The sequence below is a fragment of the Prinia subflava genome, chromosome 6, assembly GCF_021018805.1.
Source record: "Prinia subflava isolate CZ2003 ecotype Zambia chromosome 6, Cam_Psub_1.2, whole genome shotgun sequence".
In the NCBI taxonomy this organism is placed as follows: Eukaryota; Metazoa; Chordata; class Aves; order Passeriformes; family Cisticolidae; genus Prinia; species Prinia subflava.
Window position 1 is genome coordinate 17,953,924 of NC_086252.1, and position 24,939 is coordinate 17,978,862.

General features: G+C 40.2%; 1 protein-coding gene across 3 annotated transcripts in view; it reads left to right on the plus strand.

Annotated features, from left to right (window-relative positions):
* The window catches only part of GPR155 (G protein-coupled receptor 155), a 35,311-nt gene continuing 10,372 nt past the window's right edge, over nt 1-24,939 (plus strand). Inside the window, exons 1-9 of one of the 3 annotated variants that reach the window (XM_063400495.1) lie at nt 1-118; nt 12,903-13,408; nt 16,860-17,259; nt 18,603-18,768; nt 19,971-20,126; nt 21,102-21,185; nt 22,433-22,553; nt 23,849-23,933; nt 24,015-24,105. In XM_063400495.1, the coding sequence (XP_063256565.1) occupies nt 12,949-13,408; nt 16,860-17,259; nt 18,603-18,768; nt 19,971-20,126; nt 21,102-21,185; nt 22,433-22,553; nt 23,849-23,933; nt 24,015-24,105 (1,563 nt within the window). In that variant the 5' untranslated portion in view covers nt 1-118; nt 12,903-12,948. Of the gene's footprint in view, nt 119-8,418; nt 8,576-12,902; nt 13,409-16,859; nt 17,260-18,602; nt 18,769-19,970; nt 20,127-21,101; nt 21,186-22,432; nt 22,554-23,848; nt 23,934-24,014; nt 24,106-24,939 lie in introns of those variants that run through there. The other 2 variants (XM_063400496.1, XM_063400494.1) reach the window with 2 other exon arrangements.

Sequence of the window (24,939 nt, forward strand, 5' to 3'; positions counted from 1 at the left end):
TGTTGAGCCCTCGTGTGCCCTGTGGAGCAGCAGAGCTCCTGCATCTGAAGGCTGAGCACTACCAAGCCACGAGAGCAAAAGGCAGCTGAAGCAATCGGAGCACTGTGAAGAGAACAAGGTAAGGGCTGTGGGTTAAAGTCCAGGCTGAAACCCCAGCCTCTGTCACAGGTATTGTGCTCCTGGAACTAGTGTACCTTTAGGTAACATCATTGTGCTCTTTGTCAGACTGCAGAGCCTGTCAGTACTTTCTGGGCTGTCTCAAAACCAGCCCTCACTGCAAACTGCTGCAATGCTTCTGCTGAAGTTTTATCCTCTCCTTACTTAGAACAGAAAATTTCACTTCTGCTATTTGAGCAGGGGCTTGAGTGCCGTATGAAACCTGGGAACCTTTCTTTGAAAACATACAGATACATGATCTTTTCCTCTAAATATATACTTTCATCTCCTGAACTCTGCCTGCAGGACTGCTGCTGTGCTTTCGTCCAAGTGCCAGTCAGCTGTGGGGCTGGGGTGTTTGCTCCAGCTTATTGCTAATTGAAAACCAATACCCTGCTGTGTGCTATAAGAGAATTACCCTCTGTGCCAGACCCTTCACCCCTCCCTCTCTTATACGTATGGCCACTTGTGAGCAAGGGGAGGAATTGTAAATATACGTATTTTAACTGGGAACGTGTCTAATCTAAGTCCAAGCCCAAGCGTGCATCAGAAAATGAGAAGCGGTGTGTGTGTGTTTGTTTTTAGCAAGCAGGTGGAAGCGGAGTGATGCCCGCCGGGGCCGGCCGCTCTCCCCGTGCTGCCGCTGCTGTTCCTGCGGCCGCGCGGGGTCGCCGTGGCCGTGCGGTGCCTCCGCCCGGTGCCTCTGCCCGCCCCACGGCAGCGGCTCCGGGCCCTGGCGGTGCCTGTGCCCGCCCCACTGCGGCGGCTCCGGGCCCTGGCCCTGCCTCCTGCCCGCCCCACGGCAGCGGCTCCGGGCCCTGGCGGTGCCTCCCTCCTGCCCGCCCCACGGCAGCGGCTCCGGGCCCTGGCGGTGCCTGTGCCCGCCCCACTGCGGCGGCTCCGGGCCCTGGCGGTGCCTGTGCCCGCCCCACTGCGGCGGCTCCGGGCCCTGGCCGTGCCTCTGCCCGCCCCACGGCAGCGGCTCCGGGCCCGGCCGCGGGGTGAGCGGCGGCGTTCCACGGCCTGCATGAGCCGCGGCTCCCGGCCCTGCTCCTCATGCCCACTGCTGAGCCAGCCGCTCTGACGGAAGGTGGCCCTGCCCATGGCGGGGAGAGTGGATTAAAGATGATCTGTAGGGTCCCTTCCAACCCAACCGTTCTGTGAGGCATTTCAGCATTTCAGGAATACTACGCGCAGTTTCACCACAGCCCTTTCACTCCAGATGCATCCGGGCTGACTCTTCCTGCAGTTACGCAGTTCTTAGGCAAGTCAAATTCCAGTATTGGCATTCAAATGATGCAACAGAATAACTCACCTGACTACTCCTTTTCAGTTCAACAGAAAGCAGCACGCTATTAGACCTAAATAAATCGAGTCTTTAGCTGATAAAGTTTAACTGCAGCTGGAGGAGGAGCTAAGAATTAAAACAAAATACCTTATTTAATGGAAAATGCCAGGTGGAAGTAGCAGAGAGCTGTAAGAAAGTTCCTCTGTCAATATTGCAGTCCTAAAATCAGTACTTGCTCAAATAGTTAGGAAAGAAAGTTCTTCGTATGGTTGTTGGCCATTAATTTAAATGTAGTGACAAACTGCTGAACATCATGAGGAAAAGGTACAGTAGCTTCCTGCTGGAGACTTCAGGAAGAAGAGGGTTTGTTAATCCAGTGCTGTGACACAGTAGCAAGAAGGATTTAGTGGGGCAGTAGTGGTGAAATGAATATGAAATAAATAAACAAAGCTACCACAAAAGGCAATACACTACAATCTATACATTCGATGGACAACATTTAAATTTATGTATTTATGTAAGCAATAAATAGTGGGTTGCAAAATGGTGGGATATGGTGTGACTACACATGGAAACTTAGTATGTGGAGAGATTTTATGGGGACATGGGTTACATTCTGAAAATATTTCCGAAGCTTTTAATTTGTGATACCAAAATTGCTTTTGTGGGTTGTTTGGGTTGGTTTTCTGGGGTTTTTTAAGGGGGGTGGTATATTTGGTGGGATTTCTTTACTAATCAGTTTCTTGCTGAATAAGCAACAGCTGCAGCAGGTCACAGCAGAAGTATCTTATTTAAGCACTGCAGCTTGTTTAAGATGGTTTTTGTGAGCAAAGCATCATCTCCTAACTTGTGTGTAGCACTGATAGCTCTCCTGGTTTTGTTCGGTTGTTTTGGTTGGGGCTTTGGGTTTTTGGGTTTCTTGAGGATTCAGGCCAAATTTGAGTAGTCTTGCAGTGACTGAGCACTCAGAGTGCTGCCAACATGTAAGTAATAAGCTGCCTGTGCCAAAATGAGTGAATAAGTTTTCTTAGGTCGAGGAAGAACTGTAACTCATATGCCCTGTTCTTAATAGTTTTACCATATACTGTTAGTCTGTTAGTATGTGAAAATACTATAAATATTATTAAAGTACTTAATATTTAAGTGTCTACATACAGTAGATACAGCTGTAACCACAATATGAGGCAAACGGACAAAACTTAATAATGATTTTCCAGATAAAGCATTTGTAATCTAATTTGTAAGTTAAAATAGTGATTTTTAATTTTTTTTTTAACTTCTGCATATTTTTCCCCAGTTGGATTGGTTAACTATGTAACTAATTTTTGAGAACTTGCATTTGAGTTTAGCACTCTTACCTTGTTGCTGAGCCAAGTAAAATGTTGATGCCCAAGCACTAAGGATGGATGTTTAGGAGGTCTCTTCAACATTGTTTTGTCTCCTCTGAAAGCAAATTCAGAAAAAACTTCTGGTATTGAAATCACATGGGATTATTCTGAACTTCAATTAATTCTGTGTAATTTAATTTGAACTTTTCTTTATTTTTTGCTTTAGAGAGGTGAATTTCACCATGGACAATGTTTACTGGGCCTAATTTCTAGAGCAGTCTATTTCAACACACCTGAACATACATAATTATTGCTGAAGTCTTAGTTTGACTTTCTGCAATCTGTGTGTACTAGCTTCATGTATTTTCTTTTGGCAGATACGGTATTTTGAAGACTATAATTGCACCTTCAGTTCTGTGGAATTGTCTCAGCCACAGAACAAAGTGGAAGTGAATGAGTGCAGTAAACACGGTTTCAAAACCAGATTGAACGTACACACTGTTTTACAAAAGATGCCGTATGAAAAATACCAATTAAGTTCCCGTAACCAACGCAGATAATGAGGTGGACTACTGCGAAATGATAGATGAGCTGATAAATTGCTTTCTTAAGAAGGAAGATCTTTTACAAAGTGTTCCAATGTAACTGAGGTGAATGTAAACATCCAGTGCATCCCTCATCATTTCTGTGTTAACAAGCTTCAAGCTTATGGGTAACAATATCTGGCATTCTCCTGATCTCTGTGTTGTATTGCTTTCAGGACGCTCAGAATTTCTCTCAGGTGTTGGATTTTTTTATGGTATTTAAGCCTCAAAAGTTTTAGAAATTCATTCATGGGACAAATGCTTTTAATTTGACACCACACTCCAGAGACACAATCCAGGAGCCTTTTTCCTGTTTCCAGAGTAATTTTCCCCACGTTTCCCTTGTTGCATAGCTGCCTCATCAAACATCTGTGTATTGTCCACTATAGTTTATTTGGCAGTAACCATGTGAGTCAGTGTAAGTGACCAGACACCTCTAGGTGTAGATAAGCACTTCATGTTCTTCCTGAATGCCCTACGCACAAATGCAAGAGAGCAGACATCACAAACCAACAAACTTTCTGAACCCTAAGCTGCAGTTTTAGATAACCTAAGTTAGACATGCATTTTTGGATGGAGTCAAAATTAGACATGCATTTTTGGATCGAGTCAAAATTTAATAGTGGTCGAGCACGAGTCCCTGCCTTATGCATTATATAATCCATTTACTTGTTAAGTAAGGAGCAATATGAAAAGAGTATTATTTCCAGGACTGGAGTTAAAAAGCCAACATTGTCTCTAGGTATAAATCCAATGTTCATATAAAGTTTGGCTCATTGTCAATAACCAAGGAGCACTGAGGAAGTATTTTTCCTGTGATTGATATGGAGATTACCTAAGAAGTGCTAATGTCTCTACCCATGGTTGCAATTACTGTGTTGGTAAGATACTTGGGTTTTTCCATGCTGTTGAAAACTAGGAGTGCAGCAGTCTGGAAATTGCACTGAGATTATACCTGTAAATTTCCAGATACATTTCATCCTAGTGCATTTGCTGACATTCTTCCTGTCATCTCTTATTCCTTATTCTTTTTTTGGTCTATTCTTGGAAAAGGTATGCTTTCCTAATACCCTACTGAGAGGTTATTTAGAGAAATTTTGCACATTTTTAATTAATAATGCTGCTTTGAAGCTCACCTGACACTTCCTACTGTAAGGTAGTGTTTTCTTTCAGGTATCACCACACCTTAACAATTTGACTACAACTTCCATGCTAGTTCTCTAGAAAAAAAAAAAATCCAGTTTTAGTATTTTCAGAAATAAACTGGAGAAATGTACTTGCTTACAGTAAATTCTTGAGTGCTTTCTTCAGGATACTGCAGCATTTCAGGTTTTGCAACAAGTGCTTGAGTTTACAGGTCAAGTAACCTTCACACCAAGTATAAAGATACATTTGTGACTTCCCAGAAAACCTTTCCGAACTGGCTCAGTTGTACACCTTTGTTAAATGTTTTATGTGGTCAGTGTCAGTTCTTAAAAGTGTCATTGTCTGAAACCTGCTCTCAGTGAGTGAACCTCTGGCAGTTCCTGTGTGGGCCCAGCCTGCGTACGTGTGATTGTTGCAGGTAGATGAGTGTGAGGAAAGTACAGGATGACTCATGTAATGGTTGCTCCAGCTGCTTTTCGTTGGTGAAGCTGCTGCCCAAATCAAAAAGCAGAAATTGTCTCCCATATAATCTGTTGACTACTTTGGTGGCACATAAGCGGCTGGGAACATCCAATTTGAGTGAAAAACAGAACAAAAATCAAGGGAGAGAGTAGTTCATGGTTATACAATGTTATGTCGTGGTAAGGGAATGCCCAAGAGGATTGAATTAAAATTTTGGCACAACTTTCAGTTTTGTGTTTGTTTAGCAGCTGTAGGAAAGCTTGGCTTTGCAATGGCAATAACTGTGTTTTCTGTGATCTACAATTCGACTGTCAAAGCTGAGTTGCCAGTGGTAGAGGGTAGCTGTGACCAAGAGCTGATGGACTCTATAAACCTGTCCTCCCAGGAGACTGTATACAAAAGCCTTGCCTTTCCCCTTCACACTGTTATAGCTGTGGGCATTGTTATGTTTGGGGGTTTAATTAATGCATGTGGGCCTTTTTGATACTTCTGTGGGCTGGGTGAAACTCCTTAAGAATTGTTGTCCATGGCTGTCACCCTTAGTTTACAGAGCTCTTAGGAGGAAAAAGAAATTAAACCCTGCTATAAAGGCAGGATATTGGAACACAAAGGTGCTCCATGGAACAAAGGGGAAGTTCAAGGCCAGAGAACATGTGGCTCAAAGAAAGTGCCTATGGAGCTTTGATTAAATGTTGAGGGAGCAGAGAGGAGGTGTGAAACAGTGAGAAAACACTGTCATTTGCTGTTCAGGCAAGCAGGGCTTTGTATGGTCTTTGGAAATGGTCAGGAGTATCCTGTATATCGAATGCTGCATTACAAAGATTTCTTGACTCCAACCTTAAGTTATCATTGCTAATTATCCCAACTGAAAATGCCAGAAGACTGTGTTCCTAATATTTCCCAGCCAAGTGGAGAACTGGTACTGCAATCCAGTGCTTGAGTTACTCACACTGCTGTTCTGGTGGTACTGTCTAGTTATTAATAATTTCATGTTTCTTAATAGGGCAAGGGGTCAGACCCTAGTGTTCTTCTCTGTTCATCTCAGAAGAGGCTGCATGTCAATGAGAGATAGCTGCTAGGCTGCTTATAATATGTTAAAAAGATTAAAATCTGCAAAAGGAAATATACTATATCAAGTCCTATTTATATACTTTTGCTTCATTTCTTTAGACAGTGGCTATAATAATTTAATTATACTTTTTTCACATGCCTTTGATACTACATTTTCATACTTTTGAGTATTTTACTTTTTCAGGGTTTCGAGGTTCTTTACTATTTCCTTTATTGAGTGTTACACTTTTAATTTGTTTGTGTTCCCCAAAAAAAGACACTAGACTCAGGTCAAGTGTGTTTATCTGATTTAGCACACTGTATGCTAGAGCTGAGATGGAAACACAGCCCTGTGCTGTTACTGCTGATCCCTGGGAAATCAGGCTGGTGGTAGTCAATGAGCAGCCTAGCCAGCCAAATGTGTATGCTCTTTTAAAACACCTGGAGGATTCTTGTATTTTAAATACTTCATTAAATGCTAAATCACTAGTGATCTTTTCAAAGGGAAAAATGCATTCAAGAGCAGGGAAAGCATACATTTATTACCAAGAGCTCTTAGTATGGTCTGGTATACCTCCCTTGCTATTCCCCGGAGCATGTCCCTCTAAGATGTCATTTCTGTGGGAAAGAATGAACGACAGAAAGCCAAAAAGTCTGAAAGGCCTTAGTATACTGTATTTCAAAACCAAATCAGTGTGAAAGTGGTCTTTGTCAGGTGCCAAACAGAAAAACTTCAACAGTGAAAAAATTAGCACAATAGTCTTCTTTATTAGTGTTTGCATCAAAACAAAGTCTCACCCTAACGTTACAGTGGGTGAGTGTTACTCAACAGGCTGCACCACCTTCCAGCAGTAAACATACATAATAAACCTTGGCACAGCTTTGGAACCATCCCTTGCTGATCTTGTGCTTGGGCTATGCTGGCCCAGAGTTGGGACAGGAATGAGAGGCAGTGAGGAGTCAAGCACTGACACTGCTGCTTCATGTCAGTTGAGGGTCTATTAAATGTATGCTCTTCTAGCACAGAAACATAAAGTTTAAGCATCAGTATCTTTAAATTAAATTTAAAGCAGACATATGATATCAGCAATGTAATACCTTCTAAAAGTTTCTAACAACTATGTTTATCCCCACAAGTTTCTGTCTCTGTCTGCATTCTTTACAGGATTTTCTTAACTTGACTTCCAGTTAATTCCCTTAAGTGTTATTTCTGTTATATTGGCTGTTCTTACTATATAGTATCAGTTTTGTTTCTGGTAAGCATTTCAACAGTAGACCTTGTGAACAGAACTGACTATGGAAAAAATTAATATCTGAAACAATGCTTGTCAATCACATACATCCTTTTTGGTTGAGATAATTCTCTGTTCTGCTCTGTTTTGGTCTTTTTGGAGTGTTACCTGAAAGGGAAAGAGGTGGGTGGTGGGGGGTTTTTGAGGTGGGTTTTTGTTTGTGTGTTGTTTTTTGTTTGCGTTTTTTTTCCCCTGGAAGTTCCTTGTATTTTATTATTATTATTATTATTATTTTTAATTTTTTTTTTAGGTATTTTGCTAGATTTTAGAGTGGGAAGTTACTGAGCACACGGACTGGTCGACGTTCCGCCGGTCGGGAAAGCTGCCTTACTCTCACTGGGACACCTTTTGGCACGTGTTGGCACACTTGCCAAGTACGGCAGGCTGGTTTGAGTCTGCTCAGGAGGGGAGAGTAAGGTACACTGAATTCACGCTTGCTCTCTCCGCAGCAGCAGTGTCTGTCTTGGTTCTAAGGGGACGGGCAGCTGGAACTGCTGTGCTCTCAATCGCATTGCAAAGGGAGAGCCTTGAGAAAGCTGTGTCCTCATCTTCTGCACGAGAATCTTTGGTCGTTACCAGTTTTTAGTTTTTACTGGGGGAATTACTGACTGGCCCAATCTGTGGAACAGATGGCACGTGGAAAACACGGGCGTTTGTTTCTAAGCGCTCTGACAGCTAGGAAGTTGGAATGAGCGCAGGCGGTTCAGGGACGGGCTGCTGCCGGCAGCCAGCGCCGCTATCGGCCCCGCCGAGCTGCAGGTGACGCTGCTCGGGCCGATAACGGGGCCTGACCGCGGCCAGCCCTGCCGAGCTGCGGGGGCTCTGCCCGGCCTCCCGCCCCGCGGGGCGCAGCGCCGGCTGCGGGCAGGAGGCGGCAGTACCAGGGGCGGCCCGGGAGCGGTTCCGCTCTGCTGCTCCAGGGGAGGCGGCTCCCGAGCGCGGGGGAAACCCCCGGGGCCGCGTTGGCGGCGGAGCCCCGCAGTGCCCGGGCCGCCCTCGGCGCGGCGGCAGCACAGCCGCCATCTTGCGGCTGCTCCCCGCCCCGCCCGCAGCCCCGGCCTGCCCGGGGCCTGCCCGGGGCCCGCCCGCCGCCGGGTCCGCCCGGGCCCGCGCCCGGGCGCGGGGCCGGCGCTGGCGGGGCGGGCCGGGGCGGGCCAGACCTCCCTCCCTGGCCTTGGTACCGGCGGCTGCGGCCTTGGAGGGGCTCTCAGTTTGGCAGAGCACAAACCCCGCACCCCTGTGCGGAGGCGCCTAGCGAAAGCTAAGTAGGTAAGCTGCCCGCTCCTTTCCCCGGCATGTGCATGAGGCAGCTGTCACACGGGGCAGTGCTGCTGGTTTTTTATCTTTGACTGAAATGCTGTGTGCTCGCAGCTGGGGTGACCATGGGAAGGAGAGCATTGATGAGCCGGGACGGGGCAGGCGAGAGGCTTGGTTTTGTTGGAGCTTTCTAGCTGCGGGTCAAAGGATTTCACATCCCAAATTGGCAAGTGGTGCACGTGAGGTGCTTTTTAAAGGGTGCTGACAAGAAAGCGTTGTCTGCCTTTTGAAAATTGTTTTGCTGTTTGCTTCAGAAGTCTGTATCTGTTTGTTGACAAACCCAAAGATCAGCCTAAGTGAAAATTAAGGGGAGGTATGTTTTTCATTCATTTCCCGAGTTGACATTCGGTGCCTCTGGCAACTGTTGCTTGGTCTGGTCTTGTCTGAGCTGCTGCAGTGCCCAAGTTTAGTGGAGCTCACAGCGCTGCTACGGGAGCCGTGCCGGTGCTGTGTGAGCCGTGCCGGTGCTGTGTGAGCCGTGCCGGTGCTGTGTGAGCCGTGCCGGTGCCGGTGCCATGCCGGTGCCGGTGCTGTGTGAGCCGTGCCGGTGCCGTGTGAGCCGGGCCGGGCCGGTGCCGGTGCCGTGCTCGGGGCAGGCCTCGGCTGCTCCACAGCCAGGGCCTGGCTCGGAATGGCATCGCGGGAGAAGGATGGCAAAGGAAATGTCATCTTGAAAAACAACTGCTCAGAGACACAAAAGGTGTGTGATGTTTCTTGTGGCATTGTCAAGGTTTCCAGATATAGGTGGCCCATTTCTTGTGCTAATTTCTGTTCCAATATTGTTCCCTCTCTGTTTTCTTAGCCCAATAAAGAGAAAAGTAAAAATTGCGGTTAACTTGCAAGAATAGGAACTGCAATAATCACTTCTTCCCACTTGCTTTTATCATTGTATCTCTCTAAAGTTGCTTCCTCTTTGACTTATTTCACAAATTTTTACACGAAAACGCATATAGTACATGCTTATCTTAGCTGAGAATGGGGTGGTAGAGCTGCCACGAGTGGTAACTCTTCCTACCCCAATTCCATTTTAATGTTCCAGAGTAAAATCGTGTGTCATCCTTACATTAAAGTGGGAGAGATTCTACATTGCAATTAAGTAGGTCATGTTGTGGGATATAATTTGTGACCAATGTGCACGGTCTTGCCAGTGTCACCATATTATCCTGAGAGTGATTATCAGTTGAAAGCTTAAGAGTGAGAGACGAGAGGGGAGATACACATTATTTCTTTTATTCACTCATGCTGTCTTTGACTTTCATTAGAAAAAGAAAATGAAAGAGATTTTTGCCTTTCTTTGGTGGAGGAGACAATTTCTCTATTTCTGTATTTGGAGAGGAACCTGATTTAACTCACAGCTGCTGGAGAATTGAGTTTCTGGTCCAGTGAATTTTAAGACTTTACAAATATTGACAACCTACAAGAGAAATGTTTCATGGGAAGTTTAAACTGCACTTGTTACTTGCTCTGTGTCTATTGTTGTTCATCACACAAGGCTTCATCTCGTGCTAACAGTTTGGCTGCAAACAGCTAAGCTTTGTACAGTTGACAGCAGATAAGGGAGCATGATTCCTAAAAGCTGTGTCTGTATTGGCCTGCAGTTCCCAAAAATGCACTCAGCTGTGGCTGAGTTCTCAAGGATTCAAATCTCAAACCTCAGTCCCTGAAGGGATAACTACAAATGGTATGTTCTTTGGAGTCAAAGCTAAGTGCTTTCCTTTGCAACTGTATTACATTTCCTTACTTTAGTGTACTTTGTCTGGTTAGTTTGCTACATCTACTATAAGAACAAACTAATTTCTGTGTAGAATATATGAGGTTTGGGGTTTGCCTGAGATCATTATCTTTGATTTCATTAAGAACTGTGAACTGAAAATCATTTCACTCCTGTGGGACGCTACTTTGGGATAAGCCTGAGGTGTAACAAGGCTGTATATTAAATCTGTGATTAGTCATTACATAATCTCACAACAGTTATATAAATGTCTGTATCCTATAGAGCAAAAGGTGCTGAGATGTGTTCATTGTGTTAAGCGGAATGCAAAAGCTTGCATTTTTAGAAAACACTGCTTGGCAATGGACACTCGGTGTTAAATATGAAGGGTCTGGGATGCACATGTCTCTTCAGCTGAAGAGATAATTTACTCTCAAATCTCTTTGAGGAGTGCCAGTAGCAGCTTTTACTGTGATGGAGTTCTTCTCTTTGAAACTCTTGTGGTTTACCAAAAATTTGTACTGTATGACTTGACAGGGTCCCTTGTAGAGAAGTTGAAGGTAGGCTGAAGGAAGGTTGCAGGAATCTATCAATCAATCAATCTATCTGTCTATCTATCTATCTGTCTATCTATCTATTTATCTGTCTTTTACAAAAGATGGTTTGGGATGTGTGGGTGTGTATCCACGTCAGTTTTGATCTAGTGAGGAGGATATAGGATTTAGTATGTGCTGTTGACTGATACAACACAGGAATCAGTTGGAATTGTTTGTCCTGAATTGTGAAATGGGGACAAGGGTGCTTCTGTATTTCGTGGCACTTTTGTGAGAAGAAATAATGATTTTAATACAGAAGGAAGAGAGCCTTGTCATTAGCCTTGAAGAGGAAGGCACAGGATAAGGAATGCTAGAATTTAGGGATAGATATGGCTGGAACACCTTTCCACTACAGATCAAATGTTGCATTTGATTTAAAAAGTTCCAGCTGTATCTTATTCCTGAAACAAAATGCCTTGAGAGAGCAGTGAGTAGGTTGAACATGTTGCACTGCTGGGAGCCTTACCTCTAAGCAGTGCTGTAAGCTTGGAGAACTTGACATGGAGTTGTGCTGAAAGCCTGCTTTTTACCTCGCAGCTAGTGTAGAATGTGGCTGATTTCTTTCAAGAATTCAGTGTTGGAAATCTGTCTCTGATCCTCTTTAGGACATTCTGCAAATTTCAACAACATCCTTAAGTTTTTTAATAGAAAAAATGGTTTGTTGTTTGCTTCGCTTAGTGCAAGTTTTCCCACTGTTCTATAGCAAATAATACTTCGAGCTCCTGGTCCAAATACATCTAAGCTAATGTAGCATCTATAATATAAGAAAAGTACAGCCTTTAAAATAAGTCCTGCTTGGAGTAAGACTCATTTTCCTTGGGAGAAGGGATAGCCAAGGCTACTGGACAGATTTGGATGATGCAGCATCTTAGTACAGATGATTAAAACAGCATCATAGAAGTGCTTACCAAGAGCCTCAGGCATACATAAAAGTAATGAGTCAAAGAGTTGATGCTGGTGAATATGTATATGCTGGATGCCAGGGTGTGAAACAGATCTTACAAGACCTCACCTTTGCACTCACTTGATTTACTTGCTTATTTACCTAGCTGCTGTGTTGTGTGTTCCTTGTGGATAGGATACAAAGAGGCTGGGAAGACTCTTAAACCAGTTGTTAATTTGCACAGATTGTGCCGTACAAAGCACTGTTTAGGACTTTGCAATCTTCACCACTTATAGCTTAGGGAAATCACCTAAGTTCACCTTTGCCTTAGTTTCTGTTCCTACAAAGTGGGGTAAGTCGTCCTGACTTCCTAAACAGAGTACTTCAGGATTTAGTCATGTCAGAATTTTATGTGCAGTTGGCTGGTGGACTGCACAGGTTTCAGAGCTATATTACCAAAGCTGTATCTTTCTGACCGGACCTTGCTATTGACCAATGAATATTTGTGTTTGATGTCCACTCTCTTCATCTGATTTGCAGATTTTACATGTCTGCTTGCTTATAGAACCTGGGGTGTTGTAATCAGCCCTTTCAAAGGGAGTCGCTGCTAACAAGTGAGGAAAGGGGGTCAGCAGGTATTTCTGCTGTACATAAATACTTCATGCATACTTAAATTTCACTGCTACAGACCTAAAGAATTGTATGTAGAAATACGGGTCGGCTCTAGTGCAACGAATTAGATCACTGGCTGCTGTGTCATATGTGGATTCTTTGCTAATTGAAAAGTGTATCATTAACACATGATATTGAAATGTTGGGAGAGGTCAAAATTGCACAAAGCAAGGTACAAACTTCAAGGGTGATATGATGATTTAAACTCTAAATCTTTCTGGAAGGTAGAGAGGACTTTGCCAAATGTTTTTGTACCAGAGTGGAGAAGCTTTGATTCTTCATCAAATTTATCTTCCTTTTCTGGTGCTCAGTTCTTCTAAGGGCTATTCCTATTGTCTAGTCTGTAATAATTTAAGAGGGCAGAGGCTTGTACTTAAAGGAATAAAGTTAACAAACATACTTTTGTTCCTTTTACAGATGAGATCATTTCACACTCTTCTTTTGGAAGAGGTGATCAGAGGAAATGGATAGCTATTCAGACTTCACTGCAAAGAACCTCTCATCTTCAGCTAATATGTCTCTTTCCTTGCCTGGACAAGCTGGACTCAATACCACCGGTGGTCCTCCTTCTATGTCCATAAGCAGGCTTTTCCCAGCCCTGTTGGAATGCTTTGGAATAATTCTTTGCGGCTACATAGCTGGAAGAGCCAACATTATCACATCAACTCAGGCCAAAGGATTGGGAAATTTTGTGTCCCGTTTTGCACTCCCGGCTTTACTGTTCAAAAACATGGTGGTACTAAATTTTTCTAATGTGAATTGGTCCTTCCTGTACAGTGTTTTAGTTGCCAAAGCTGCTGTGTTTTTTTTAGTCTGTGTTTTAACATTGTTAGTAGCCAGTCCTGAGAATCGATTTAGCAAAGCAGGTTTGTTCCCTATTTTTGCTACACAAAGCAATGACTTTGCACTGGGATATCCAATAGGTAAGTATGTTTTCTTCTTTAAATTTAATTGTCACTGTTCTAGACATGTTTGCTTTTATTTTTCCATGATTTGAAACTAACTTCTGAATTGAAGTTCCATGCAACTGAAATAACTTCTGAAGTGCCTCTCAAATTCTCTCTGATACTGTACTTTGATACTACTCATCATCTAGGAAAGGTTAAAACTGAAAAAAGAGAACAAGTTGGTTCTAGCAAAACAAAAAGCAAGATGTTTGATTATAGAAATGAAAATGCAATTACAAAGGAAAGGTCAAATATGCAATTCCAGACTATATATAACAAGTAAGAGTTTCTCCTTATTCCAGGCCAGCATGCTCAGCTGAATCCTCAGTCTTTCTTATTCTCTTTAAATTTACTTGATATGTATAAACATATCATTAGACATTATCATATGTATAAACATTGCATTAGACAAATGCAATTGCATACATTTTTTTTGAAAATACCATGTTTCTCTCAGTTGTATCTCCTGGGATTTAGTCCTCTTGAAAGAAATCAGAAATATGCCACAAATGGGGCTGTGAGGTTTATATCTTTATTTGTTCATATGCATTTTAGATGCCAATTAGAGTTTCTCTTTTTTTAATATATGTATTTTTGGGGTCTCTGAATGTATTTTCATTGTATCCTGGTTAAAACATTCTTTCTACTTTTACTTTTTTGTAAGACTGCATATTTCTTCAGGTACTTCATGATTTGTAAGATATGATTTATATTTTTTCTATGTATGATCTTGCCAAAATATGCACCTTTTAGAGCTTTACTGGAGTAGTTACTGCAACAGAAATATTGTAGGCTCCTGAGGTTTATTTCCTCTTGTCCTTTCCCTTCTCCCATCACCAAACTTTCACTGGTGTTTGGTTCATGATGTCACCTGTGCAAACTTTTTGCTATTTGTGAAATACTACACAAGCTTCTCTGAAGTGTTTGCAGGAGTGGCCAACAAAGAATGCCTTGCTGGTTTTTATGTAACAGAGGTAGTCTTTTGAACAAAGCCTGATCTTTTAATGAGAAAATATTTTTAAATGTTGTAGCAATGGAAATTTGTACAGGAAAAAAAAATATTGACAAATTGTGCTCTTAACCTATGCTATTTAAAAAGGCAGTTTGAACTCTTGATCCTTTCTGAGTCTTCATCCCATGTAATTTCTTTAATACATTACTTTTATTATTTCTTTGCTGTGCTATTTTTTTGCTGTTTGAAAAGGTTTGCACATAAGGAAATCGAAATGCAGGTCAAATTTTTGAAACTTATCACTGTTTTTCTATTATCATGATTATGACCATTCTAGATTACAAAGTGATGTTGGGGTGAGAAAGAACCAACTGGCAGAGAGGTTTGTTTGCACACCCCTGACGTGGACAGAATTGCTATGATAGAAAGCTTAGGGTGTTTTTTTTTATTACTGGTTAATAATGATACAACTCTGACAAACAGAGTCTCTAGAGCTTTATGTTAAAGCACAGGGTAGCAGAGGTGTGTGTGGGTGACAGTCACTGTGACTTTAATCATATTCGTTGTATTAAGCATGGCCAGCTAGTGTGGGATTTACATGTACTTTTGAGCAGCTGGCACGTGGAGAATTGATTTTTTTAAAAATTAAAATATCTTTCATTTCAGTGTTTTGTTATGATCAGCAAGCAGGCACTGTGATTTAAATAAAAAGAAAACTTTTCATCAGTGATAGAAGTTGTGGATTATTTTTGCTGTCTTAACAATTGAGTGATTTTTTTCACCCACTCAGTGATCTAATTCCGCTTTTTGTACCCAGTAAAATGCATTCTGATGTCATACATGATTTAAAGTACTTATAGACCTTAATTTATTGTCTTAAGTATGCAACTTGACTTTGCCACAGAGTAAAGATTTATTAAATTTTTCACTCAGACATTACTTACTTGTGACTTGTGTGGAGTTGTGTTTGAGTGACATGGGCATTCTGCATAAAACAACATAAAACATGAGTCTCAGGTTTGAGGTTTTAGGAGAAAAAATATTTACATAAAAAGCGTCCAGCATATTTAAAGTGGTTTTGATTACCAGGATGTATTTAGTGGTTAAAACAGGCTTGTTAAATGCAGTAACTAACCCCAAACTTGGTACTTCTGTTCAGCAGTCCGTTTAGGATTGTAGTACAGGTAGTTCTTGTACATGTACTTTAATAGTGGCCTGTAAAAGTAAAAACACCTTTAGTGCCTTTTTTAATATATGTAAGAAATCAGCTAGTTGAGAATGTCAGTTTATTTGGTCTAAAGAGCAGACTGTTCAAAGTGGGCACTGATTTAGGACTTGGAAGTTCCTGTCATTCCAGAGGCTTAAATAATATAAAGGTAAAACTCTCTTGGATTTTGAAAAATGTAGTCACAAGGAAAACCTTTTTCAGAAAAGGTTAATAATGTTATTAATCATTATGAATTGTATGCATAATATTTCTCTAATACACAGAAGTTATAATAAATATGATACAAATAACTATATATTCATAAATTACATCTGACATACTATTAATACCTATAGCATATTATTGATAATTACTAGTAGCAAGAAAATTATTAAATATAACAATTATAAATCAGGTAAAAGAGCACATTCTACTTTTAAAGCATCGGGGGAGTAGGGATGTGGTTATTCACATTAGAATTGAATCTTGTATATGTTTCCAAAATATTTTCATTATTTTTTAAGTGCCTTTAGTACAAACTTGAAATAAGAAGCAATTCTACTTCGACTCAGATATAGTATTAATGAAAACAACAGCTCATGATTTAGAGTTCCTTGAAGGACCATAACTACAGCAATAACTCTTGTCCTAAGTCCCAGAGAATGAACCAATAATTATGTGATAAACATTTTCTTTTCCAGTTGTTGCTTTGTTGTGTTGTATTGAATCAATGTAGAAAGTTCGCACTTTGCTGTGTTGTATTGAGTCAATGGGAAAGATCCACTTAGCTGTGGAAAAATGGTTAAATTCCAGAGAAGTGAGACACCCTTAAGATGGGAGGCAACTTGTATCCTGCAAAGGTGCATTTAATTCTCCACAACTGTCATGTTTCTGGGGAGGAAAAGCAAGTCAGAAGTAAAGCCAAAATTCTTCCAGCATTTGGGATGACTCGAAGAAAACATAGAATTGTTATATTTTTCTTTTTCTGTAAATGTTGACTAATTGTGCAGATGATTAAATAGTATTGGATAGTTAATCTTTGGTCTTTAATGTGTCCATTAGATAACTGTGGCCTAATACGGTTGGACATACTTCTCTTCCTGCATTATCTTATATTGATTGTTAATTAAATGGATTCCTTCAGTCCCTTCTGGAGGACACTTAAATAATTTTCTTTAGTTTTCAGAGGGCAAAATTTTATTTTAGTATTTCAATGTATTTTTCTGCTGATATGTTATCACTCTAACTCTTCATTTCCTGTCTTCTAGTTGAAGCTTTATATCAAACCACTTACCCAGAGTATCTCCAGTACATTTACCTAGTGGCTCCAATATCTCTTATGATGCTAAACCCCTTGGGGTTTATCTTCTGTGAAATCCAGAAGTGGAGGAATAATCGCACTGTGTCACAGAGCAAAATCAAAATAGTGGGCCTAGCACTCCTTCGAGTTTTGCAGAACCCAATTGTGTTCATGGTCTTCATAGGAATTGCCTCAAACTTTATTCTTGGCCAGAAAATTCCTGAATACCTTGAAAACTTCCTTGATGGACTGGGCAGTTCATTTTCTGGCTCTGCACTTTTTTATCTTGGACTGACTATGGTGGGACAAACAAAAAAACTGACAAAGGGTATGTTTGTTGCACTGATCCTTCTCATCACAGCTAAACTGTAAGTCCAGTTTATGTATTCTTTTAACTTTGTTCTCTACATGTTTTAAGCTCTGAATACCCTGGTCAGATGGCTTTTCTCTCAAAAACATTATAATCAGTACATTTTGCTTCCAGTATTTTGAGTGAGTGCTTCCCAAACTCTTTGATAGCATACAATTGTTAATTTTTAAAGGAAATGTAATAGACTGAAAACCTGTTGTCAGGCTCTGCAGAGAAAGAAATTCAGGGGTGCTGTGCCTTCATGGACTGCCTTCAAGCCATCTGTCCTGAATTGGGTGTTTGGTGAATTAGTAGCTTAAATTAAAATCTACTAAATAAATAGTTAGATTGTAGTGGGTTTAAGTAAATTTCATTAGTATTTGTATTTTATTTGGCTTAAACAGTACCTCTCCAAATTAGTTGTTTTTCCTTGCTTTATCTACAAGTCTTTGAAGCTGCTATATTCGAAGGGCATAAAAATGGTCCTTTATGCTCTAAAACTGACTTCTAAGCATGAATAAGTGCCAAGTTCTATTTAGGACTTACATTAGCATTATCTTCCCTTGAATAGATCTCAGGGAATATTTATTTATTTAATAGTAAATATTTTATTTCCTACAGAACTACAATTGAGATAATAGAATGTTTGTTTCGTTTTTAAGTTTATATTGTAAAATTTCAATGTGCATTTGAGTATCAAGTACTAACTAACCAGCAAAGTTAAAAAACTATGACAAAGGTCTTTAACTTAATGACAAATTTTATAATGAAAAAACATGAAAAACATTGGGTTTTAATGTCCCCACTTTGCTGCACTGTAAAGCTGTGTGAGGCTTACACTGAGTCTGTGGGAGATCCGGGCTATTGCAGAAATAGCCTTGATGCCAGTGGTTTGCTGGCCAGAACCTTTGGCATGGGATACTTAAGCTGGAGCCCTTATTATATTTCAGACAGCTTGCAGAAAGGTGGACTGAATTTCAGAGCTGCTGACTGCTTATAGCCACTATTACTGGAACAGTTGATAAATGAGAGGGGGTTTAATGTTTTGCCATTCTAAATTTGAAGTTTGTACAAAGAATGTGTCTGCACAATCAGGGAAGCTGCTTCTCTACCTGAGTTTATTGTCATGTTTGTCCTTTTTATTTTAATGTAATTTGTCATGCAAGATTTTGAAGCAGCTGGTAAATATTTTGATAACAATAAGAGCAATCATTCAAAGTGATGTCAGTATTTTTTGCTTTTTCATAAGTAGTATTCAAACAAGCCTTAAATTTCCTTTTTATTAATATTCTGGGTAAAGAAGATCTATTGTTATAGGTTGAGTAATAAAATTTTTAATTATTTTTTCCCCCTCTCTTTCAGGCTCATGATGCCATTTCTCTGTAGAGAGATGGTGGAGCTCTTGGACAAGAGTGACAGCGTGGTCAATCACACCAGTTTATCAAACTATGCATTTCTTTATGGAGTTTTTCCAGCAGCACCTGGTGTCGCAATATTTGCAAGTCAATTTAATATGGAAGTAGGAATTGTATGTAGTTAAACTTTTCCAAATATGTCCTAACTTTGAACTTAACTTTGTTAATGAAATAAGTAAATAAGTGGGCTTGAAGAATTTGCTTTTCTGTAGCATAGGTATCTTAGTATTATTGTACTGCCAGGATCTTTCCTGATGTCTGAAGTGTCTTGATAGTCCTTATTTTTTTTTAAATTTTAATTCTAGTAGAAAGAGCTAGGATAAATTGAGATGTAAGGAACTTGTATCTTGGTTGGTTTTTGGGGTTGTGGTTTTTGTCTGTTTTTTTCCAAAGACCTTATCTTTGAGATGTTTTTGTGGGGGAAAAAAAGAAATTATGTTACTGACTTCAATAAGGACAGTGTCAGTATAAAGCTGAAAATTTTTGAAAGATCTTAAGTCTTAACTGATTCAGTTGTGCTGCCCTTCAGTTAAATCTTGTGATAAAAAGCATTTCACTTTTTATATGTATATAGTAGAGGCTATCAACTATTTTTCAATTTAAAATAGAAATCTTAGAATGGTTTCTTTCACTTGAAGTGACATTAAGACATATTTGTTGATTTTAATTGTTTTTAGTGGTTTCTACTTTGGAGTTTTATAGATGTATTTGCTTTAAAAATATATATATATAATAAAAGCAAATCTTGCAAAGTAGAATTTTATGCCCTACAAACTTAGGAAATCTCTTTAAAGCAGAGTCTTTAGTATGAGTAAAAGCTCACACTTCCATCACTATGCAAATTCTAGAAAGTAGAAAGACAATGAGAAGCCAAACCAGAAATCACTTGCAAATATATATGGTTTCCTCTCATGAATTGGTGCATGTTAATATTTGCATAGCTGCATGGGGTTTTTTAGTTATTTATGGTGTGAATATTTATATCCAAAGCAAATTGTGGCAGTGTAAATTCACCCCTAGACTGCAGTCATTAGTATATTTGACATCCATGAAGAAACTGTAGAAATCTGCAGTAGGAAACTACTCCTACAATTTCAGAAAATTGTTAAAATTTTCAGTTTAGCTGCGTGTATAGATCAGATCCTTTCTGGCTCAAATTCTAGATAATCTGTTATAGAAACAACTCATTTTTTGTTAAAGGTCTGGATATGTTTAATTCAAAGGTCCAATTTAGCCAGTGACTGTGTTCCTGAAAGTGGATTATTTGGCTGGAGATGTGATTAACTCGCTGTGGTTGCTGTCTGACTCTTGGCAGATCACCTCGGGCATGGTGATAAGCACGTTTGTGTCTGCCCCCATAATGTACGTGTCTGCGTGGCTGCTCACCATCCCCTCCATGGACCCCAACCCGCTGGCAGCCGCGCTGCAGAACGTCAGCTTCGACATCAGCATCGTCAGCCTCATCTCCCTGGTGCGTGCTGCGGGGCGGACACAGGCTCTGCCGGCCAGGGCGGCCCCGGTGCGTCAGCACCGCACCGAGTCACAGCAGGGCATTTCCTCATCCTATCCTCAGGCAGAAGGATGAGGAAGGAGTTAAAAGTCTTGGTTAAGCAGTGGGTCTGCGGGAAGGCTGCACTGGAGAGAAGGATGAGTGACTGAATTAGAGCATTTAGTGCAGAGCGTTTTTTGTTAGGTTTGTTTTCTGTTTTTAATAACAGGGTGTGAGGGAATTAAAGTACTAGCTTACACCACAGGGGCTAGTTACACCAAGCCAAGTGAGGTGCTTGGATATCACAGTAATGAGGGCTGTGTGCAAACTTCAGCTCCAGAAATGTCAGTGCATATTTGTTTAATGAAGTCTTAATGAGCATTAATGAAATAGTTTAACCTGGAAAATTTGTGTTTATCAAATTCCTTTACTAGAAATTATTTTTTTAAATCTGAATTGATAATCCTGAAGTCCAAAGTGATTTTTTTTGGTTGTATAGAAGGTACAGATAGTATGATTATTTTATTTAATTTTAAAAATAAAAACATCCCTGTTGGAAGGAATTGGAATTTTCTGAAGTTGTCTCACTGAAGTCTTCTTATCTTGAAACTGTGCCTGAAGGGAAGCCAGAAGTGAATGCTACCTCTTGCTGTCAGATAATTTTGAGAGATCCAGGGGAGGTGGGTGTGGATTTTAAATTCTACATTATCAGGCTACACTGTGGTCATTTGAGTCCTGAAGAACTAACAGGCTTCTGTGTGCTCCAAGCAAGTTCTTGATCTCTCCTGGAAATACTTTACCAACATGAGAAAGCAAAGGGGTTTGCAGCATACTGCAGCAGTCATGTTGCTGAGATCTGTTGTATATTTAATTTCACCACCATCTGCCAGAATATTACTTTTGTTCTTTTGGGTTTTGTTTTATTCTTAAATTAATTTTTCTTCTTGTATGTTACAGACCTGGTCTCTTACTGTTGTTGTTCTGAGTAAGAAATACAAACAGCTTCCTCATATGATTACAACAAATCTACTCGTTGCTCAGGTCAGTAGTAAGGAGAATGCTGTTGTGTGAGTTTTATGGTTTAAGTATTTTTTAACAATTTTGGAAGTTTGGTTTCTACAGTGAGATTTTTATAGGCAAATGTGGAGGGCCGGTGAATCTAAGATGTGAATTGTCTAAACAACTTCTGTGCCTTGAAATACACCCTTGAAAAAATGGTAGTTAATGTGGGCACCATGATTCCTGAACAGAACTATAAACAATCAGAACGGAGAGTGGCTTCTGAAATGTTTTCTGAGTTATTGCCCAATACTGTTGAGTGCACTTCTGTTTCAATTTATACCCATCTGAAGCTGGCAATACCAGGAGCAGCAGCAGCCTGTGTTTGACTCTCTAGTGACCCAATTCAAGGAGTTGAATAGAAAAATAATCCCTGTACTGGTTTATGTCCCTGAAGTTCTTGCTGAGAGATCAGCTGGTGCAAAGATCTGGGGGAATGCATGGCTGGTGGCTATGGAAGGCCAAAGCCAAGTGGTTCTGGATTAATTTTAATTATTTAGTCTGAGAGGGAACCACAGAGTACATGCTCCTTATTCCCTTGAAGTCAACTGCACAACTGGAACAGCCTGTGCTTGTAACACATCTGTGTGGCAGTGCTTTCTGAAGTGTTCTGTAGTTTCTTTTTTAATCTCTCTCTCTATAAACTCTCTGAGCTCTGATCGTGGAGTCACATTTGAAAAATGTCATGTATGAGAACTGCAGGTGCTTCTGTTCTGTAACAGCAAAGCTGGCTTTCATCTTAAAAAAAAAGTGAAATACTGTGTTACTGTTTCCACAACACTTCAGCCTATCTTTTCAGATTCCTTCAGTGCTAAAATTGTCATATATGCAATATCACTGGGTGACAACTGGTGTAATTCTTGGCTGAACAAATATCTGTTAATCTCAGTTTCATGTACCACTAAATGGTTTGTACTTGCCAAAAACATCATCTTTTACTTACTGGGGGGTTTACCTGATTTGCCTTACTCCTAGTTTGTATGAGTTGTATACTTGCTATCAAAAAAACCCTCCAGAAAATAAGGTAGCACAGTCAAGTGACACAACTGTAATACTGAATTTACTCTGGCAATGCTTTGCTGCTAAATGAAGTATCCAGTTCATAAAATCACCCTCTGGTGCCTCTGGGGGTGGAGTTTAAAGCTTACTGCAGGTTTGTTGCTCTCTTCAGTTTTTCTTGTCATTCTGCTTTCCCAGTTTAAATGATGGTATCTTACTTTTCTTTCCAGTTTATTGCTTGCATTGGAATGGTGGCATGGAATTTCACTGTTAAAGAGAAAGACATCACCATACAGATCCTCGTATTTATATTCCTCTACAGCTCACTTTATAGCACCTACCTATGGACAGGTATGACTTTTCTAGGCAGAGCCCAGGTACTGTAACGAAAGATTAATGTCTCAAAATAATGTCATTATATTCTTCAGAGTACTGGTTCCTTTCACTTGTTTGTGGTTCTCCAAATGGGGAAACCTGTAAGTTGTGCTGAGGTTTGGTGTCAGGCACTGCTGCTGCTGTTGGAAGCTTCTGCCTGGGCAGGAGTTTACTTGCATTTGCTGGATGCAGCAGCCTGGCTGGTGTGTGACAGGAGACAAGAGCCTGCTCTCAAGGCACAAGCAACTACAGATAGAGTGCTTATAGCAACTACAAATAGAGTGGTGAATATAGTGAGCTGCCCTTCAGCTAGTCAAAGTCTTAATGAGGATTTTTAATTAATGCAGGGTTTAAGATTTTAATTATTCAGCATTAAGTAGGTTTAAAAGCCTGGTGCATCGAAAAGTAGAAAATGCAGAATGATGGGAAATAGCCAAGTAGCTTTCCCCTGGAAATTGTAATTTCTAAAGACAATATGTGTGCATAAGATATGCAGGAATTGAAATAGAAAGAATTGAAAAATGCCTCAAGAAGCTTGAAGAACCTTACAGATATGATTTGAAAAAAAAAGACTTTGAATAGTCAAGACATTTTTGTCCAGAATCTACAGGTTTAATTTCTGGATTTCTGGTGTTTTTCTGTAGTGAGTTATATTTGTTTAGCTGAAGTATGTAGCTCGTGATTGGTGGGGCCTAACATGAATACTACTTTTCCTTCCACATGAGAATGTTGTGAGCTGCTGAGGAGTGAGTAGGATAGGCAGTTCCAGAAGATACTCCCATAAAGAGTTATATACATAAAAATATGCAAAACTTTTTACTTAAATTTATCATTGACTTTACAAGGGACTAGTCAGTTTTTAAAGAAATGTTGTAGCTGAATACAACACTATTTGTTGATTACTAAAGAGTGTTGGGATAGAAAACTTCTTTTAATACCTAAACAAATTAGTTACTTGTATCTTAAATGTTCTTATGACATCTTTTTTACTCTTGTGAACCTTTCTTAGCATTTAGAAGTGAATATTTAATACAAAATATCCTGGATTTTTTTTTGATGTTTCATTATTAACATGATTTTTGAGGCAATGGGTATTTCTAATTTAATCTCTCAGAATACAGTCAGACAAATGTCTGTTCAAGGTCTAAGAACAATATTTTAAGCTATTGAGCAGGTAGCATCATAGAGTTTCTAGGCTTTGTACTTACTAGTTCTCTTTTTAATAATAAACAAGGCTTTTTTTGGGATTTTGTTTTGGTTTTTTTTTTTAGGTTTTCTATCTTTTTCTTTGTTTCTGTTGAAGAAGAGAGAAACAGTAAAGATTCCCATTGGGTTTATCATCGTAGCTGGATGGGGGTAAGTTAATTCAAATGCTTCCCTACTGAATTACTGGGAGCATGCTAAATATGTTATGCACTGCCTATTTTGTTCTTTCAGAGTCCCAACAGTTCTGGTAGGAATCTTACTAATTGTTGGTGAACGTAACAGCACTAGTATTGACTCTGCCTTTTTCTATGGAAAACACCAGGTATGAATGTGTTCTGCCCTCATCACTTCAGACTTCTGCCAGTTACATGTGCAGGTAGCTTTCAGTCAAAGTACAGGCTACTACAATAAAAGTATCTTTATAGAATGCATATAGATTGATCCAAAAATGTTTTTCTGTAATGAACCACTAGAAACATTTGTTTGGAGAAGGATCTTCATGTTTAGGCAGCTATGATTAAGGAAAAAAGGGAGTAGACTTCTCAAAGAAAAAACTTGGGAGTGGTAATAAATTGCAGAGCCCTTTTCCTGGTGACTAATTTGTATTCTGGCATGATAATTATCTGAAACTGTTATTATCCAATATCTAATTAATGGCTTTTGGTCTGTAATAAGATAGATAGGATATACATCACCTGTGTAGCAGTAACTGCTTGCACTAAGGTAGGTTTCTCAGCACAGTCATAGGTTGAAAGACCCTGAACTACCAAACTTCCATTTTTACCAGTAAATAGTTCCTCTTGTCAGAGGATATGAAGTGTACTAGCATAGGTATATGTTATGTTTTCTCCCTCTCTTTCTTACGGACACAGAGTCCATGAGTCATTCAGGATTGTTCATGTGGCACTTTCACAAGTACTAAATAGCCTCAGAGTGGATTCTGGGTATCAGTGGCAGATGATTAGAAGGAAAAGCTAATTAATAGGGTGCTCCCCATTGGCTAAAGCATGTAAATTAGAGTACATTCCTCTTTGGAATTAAGGGGTACCTGTGCAGAACTTAACCCAGAACCCTGGTGATCCTGAGGGGAAAGGGGTGGACAGTGAGGGGATGTTTTTGGATTAGTGGGAAACAGAGGTCCACACTTAAACAAACA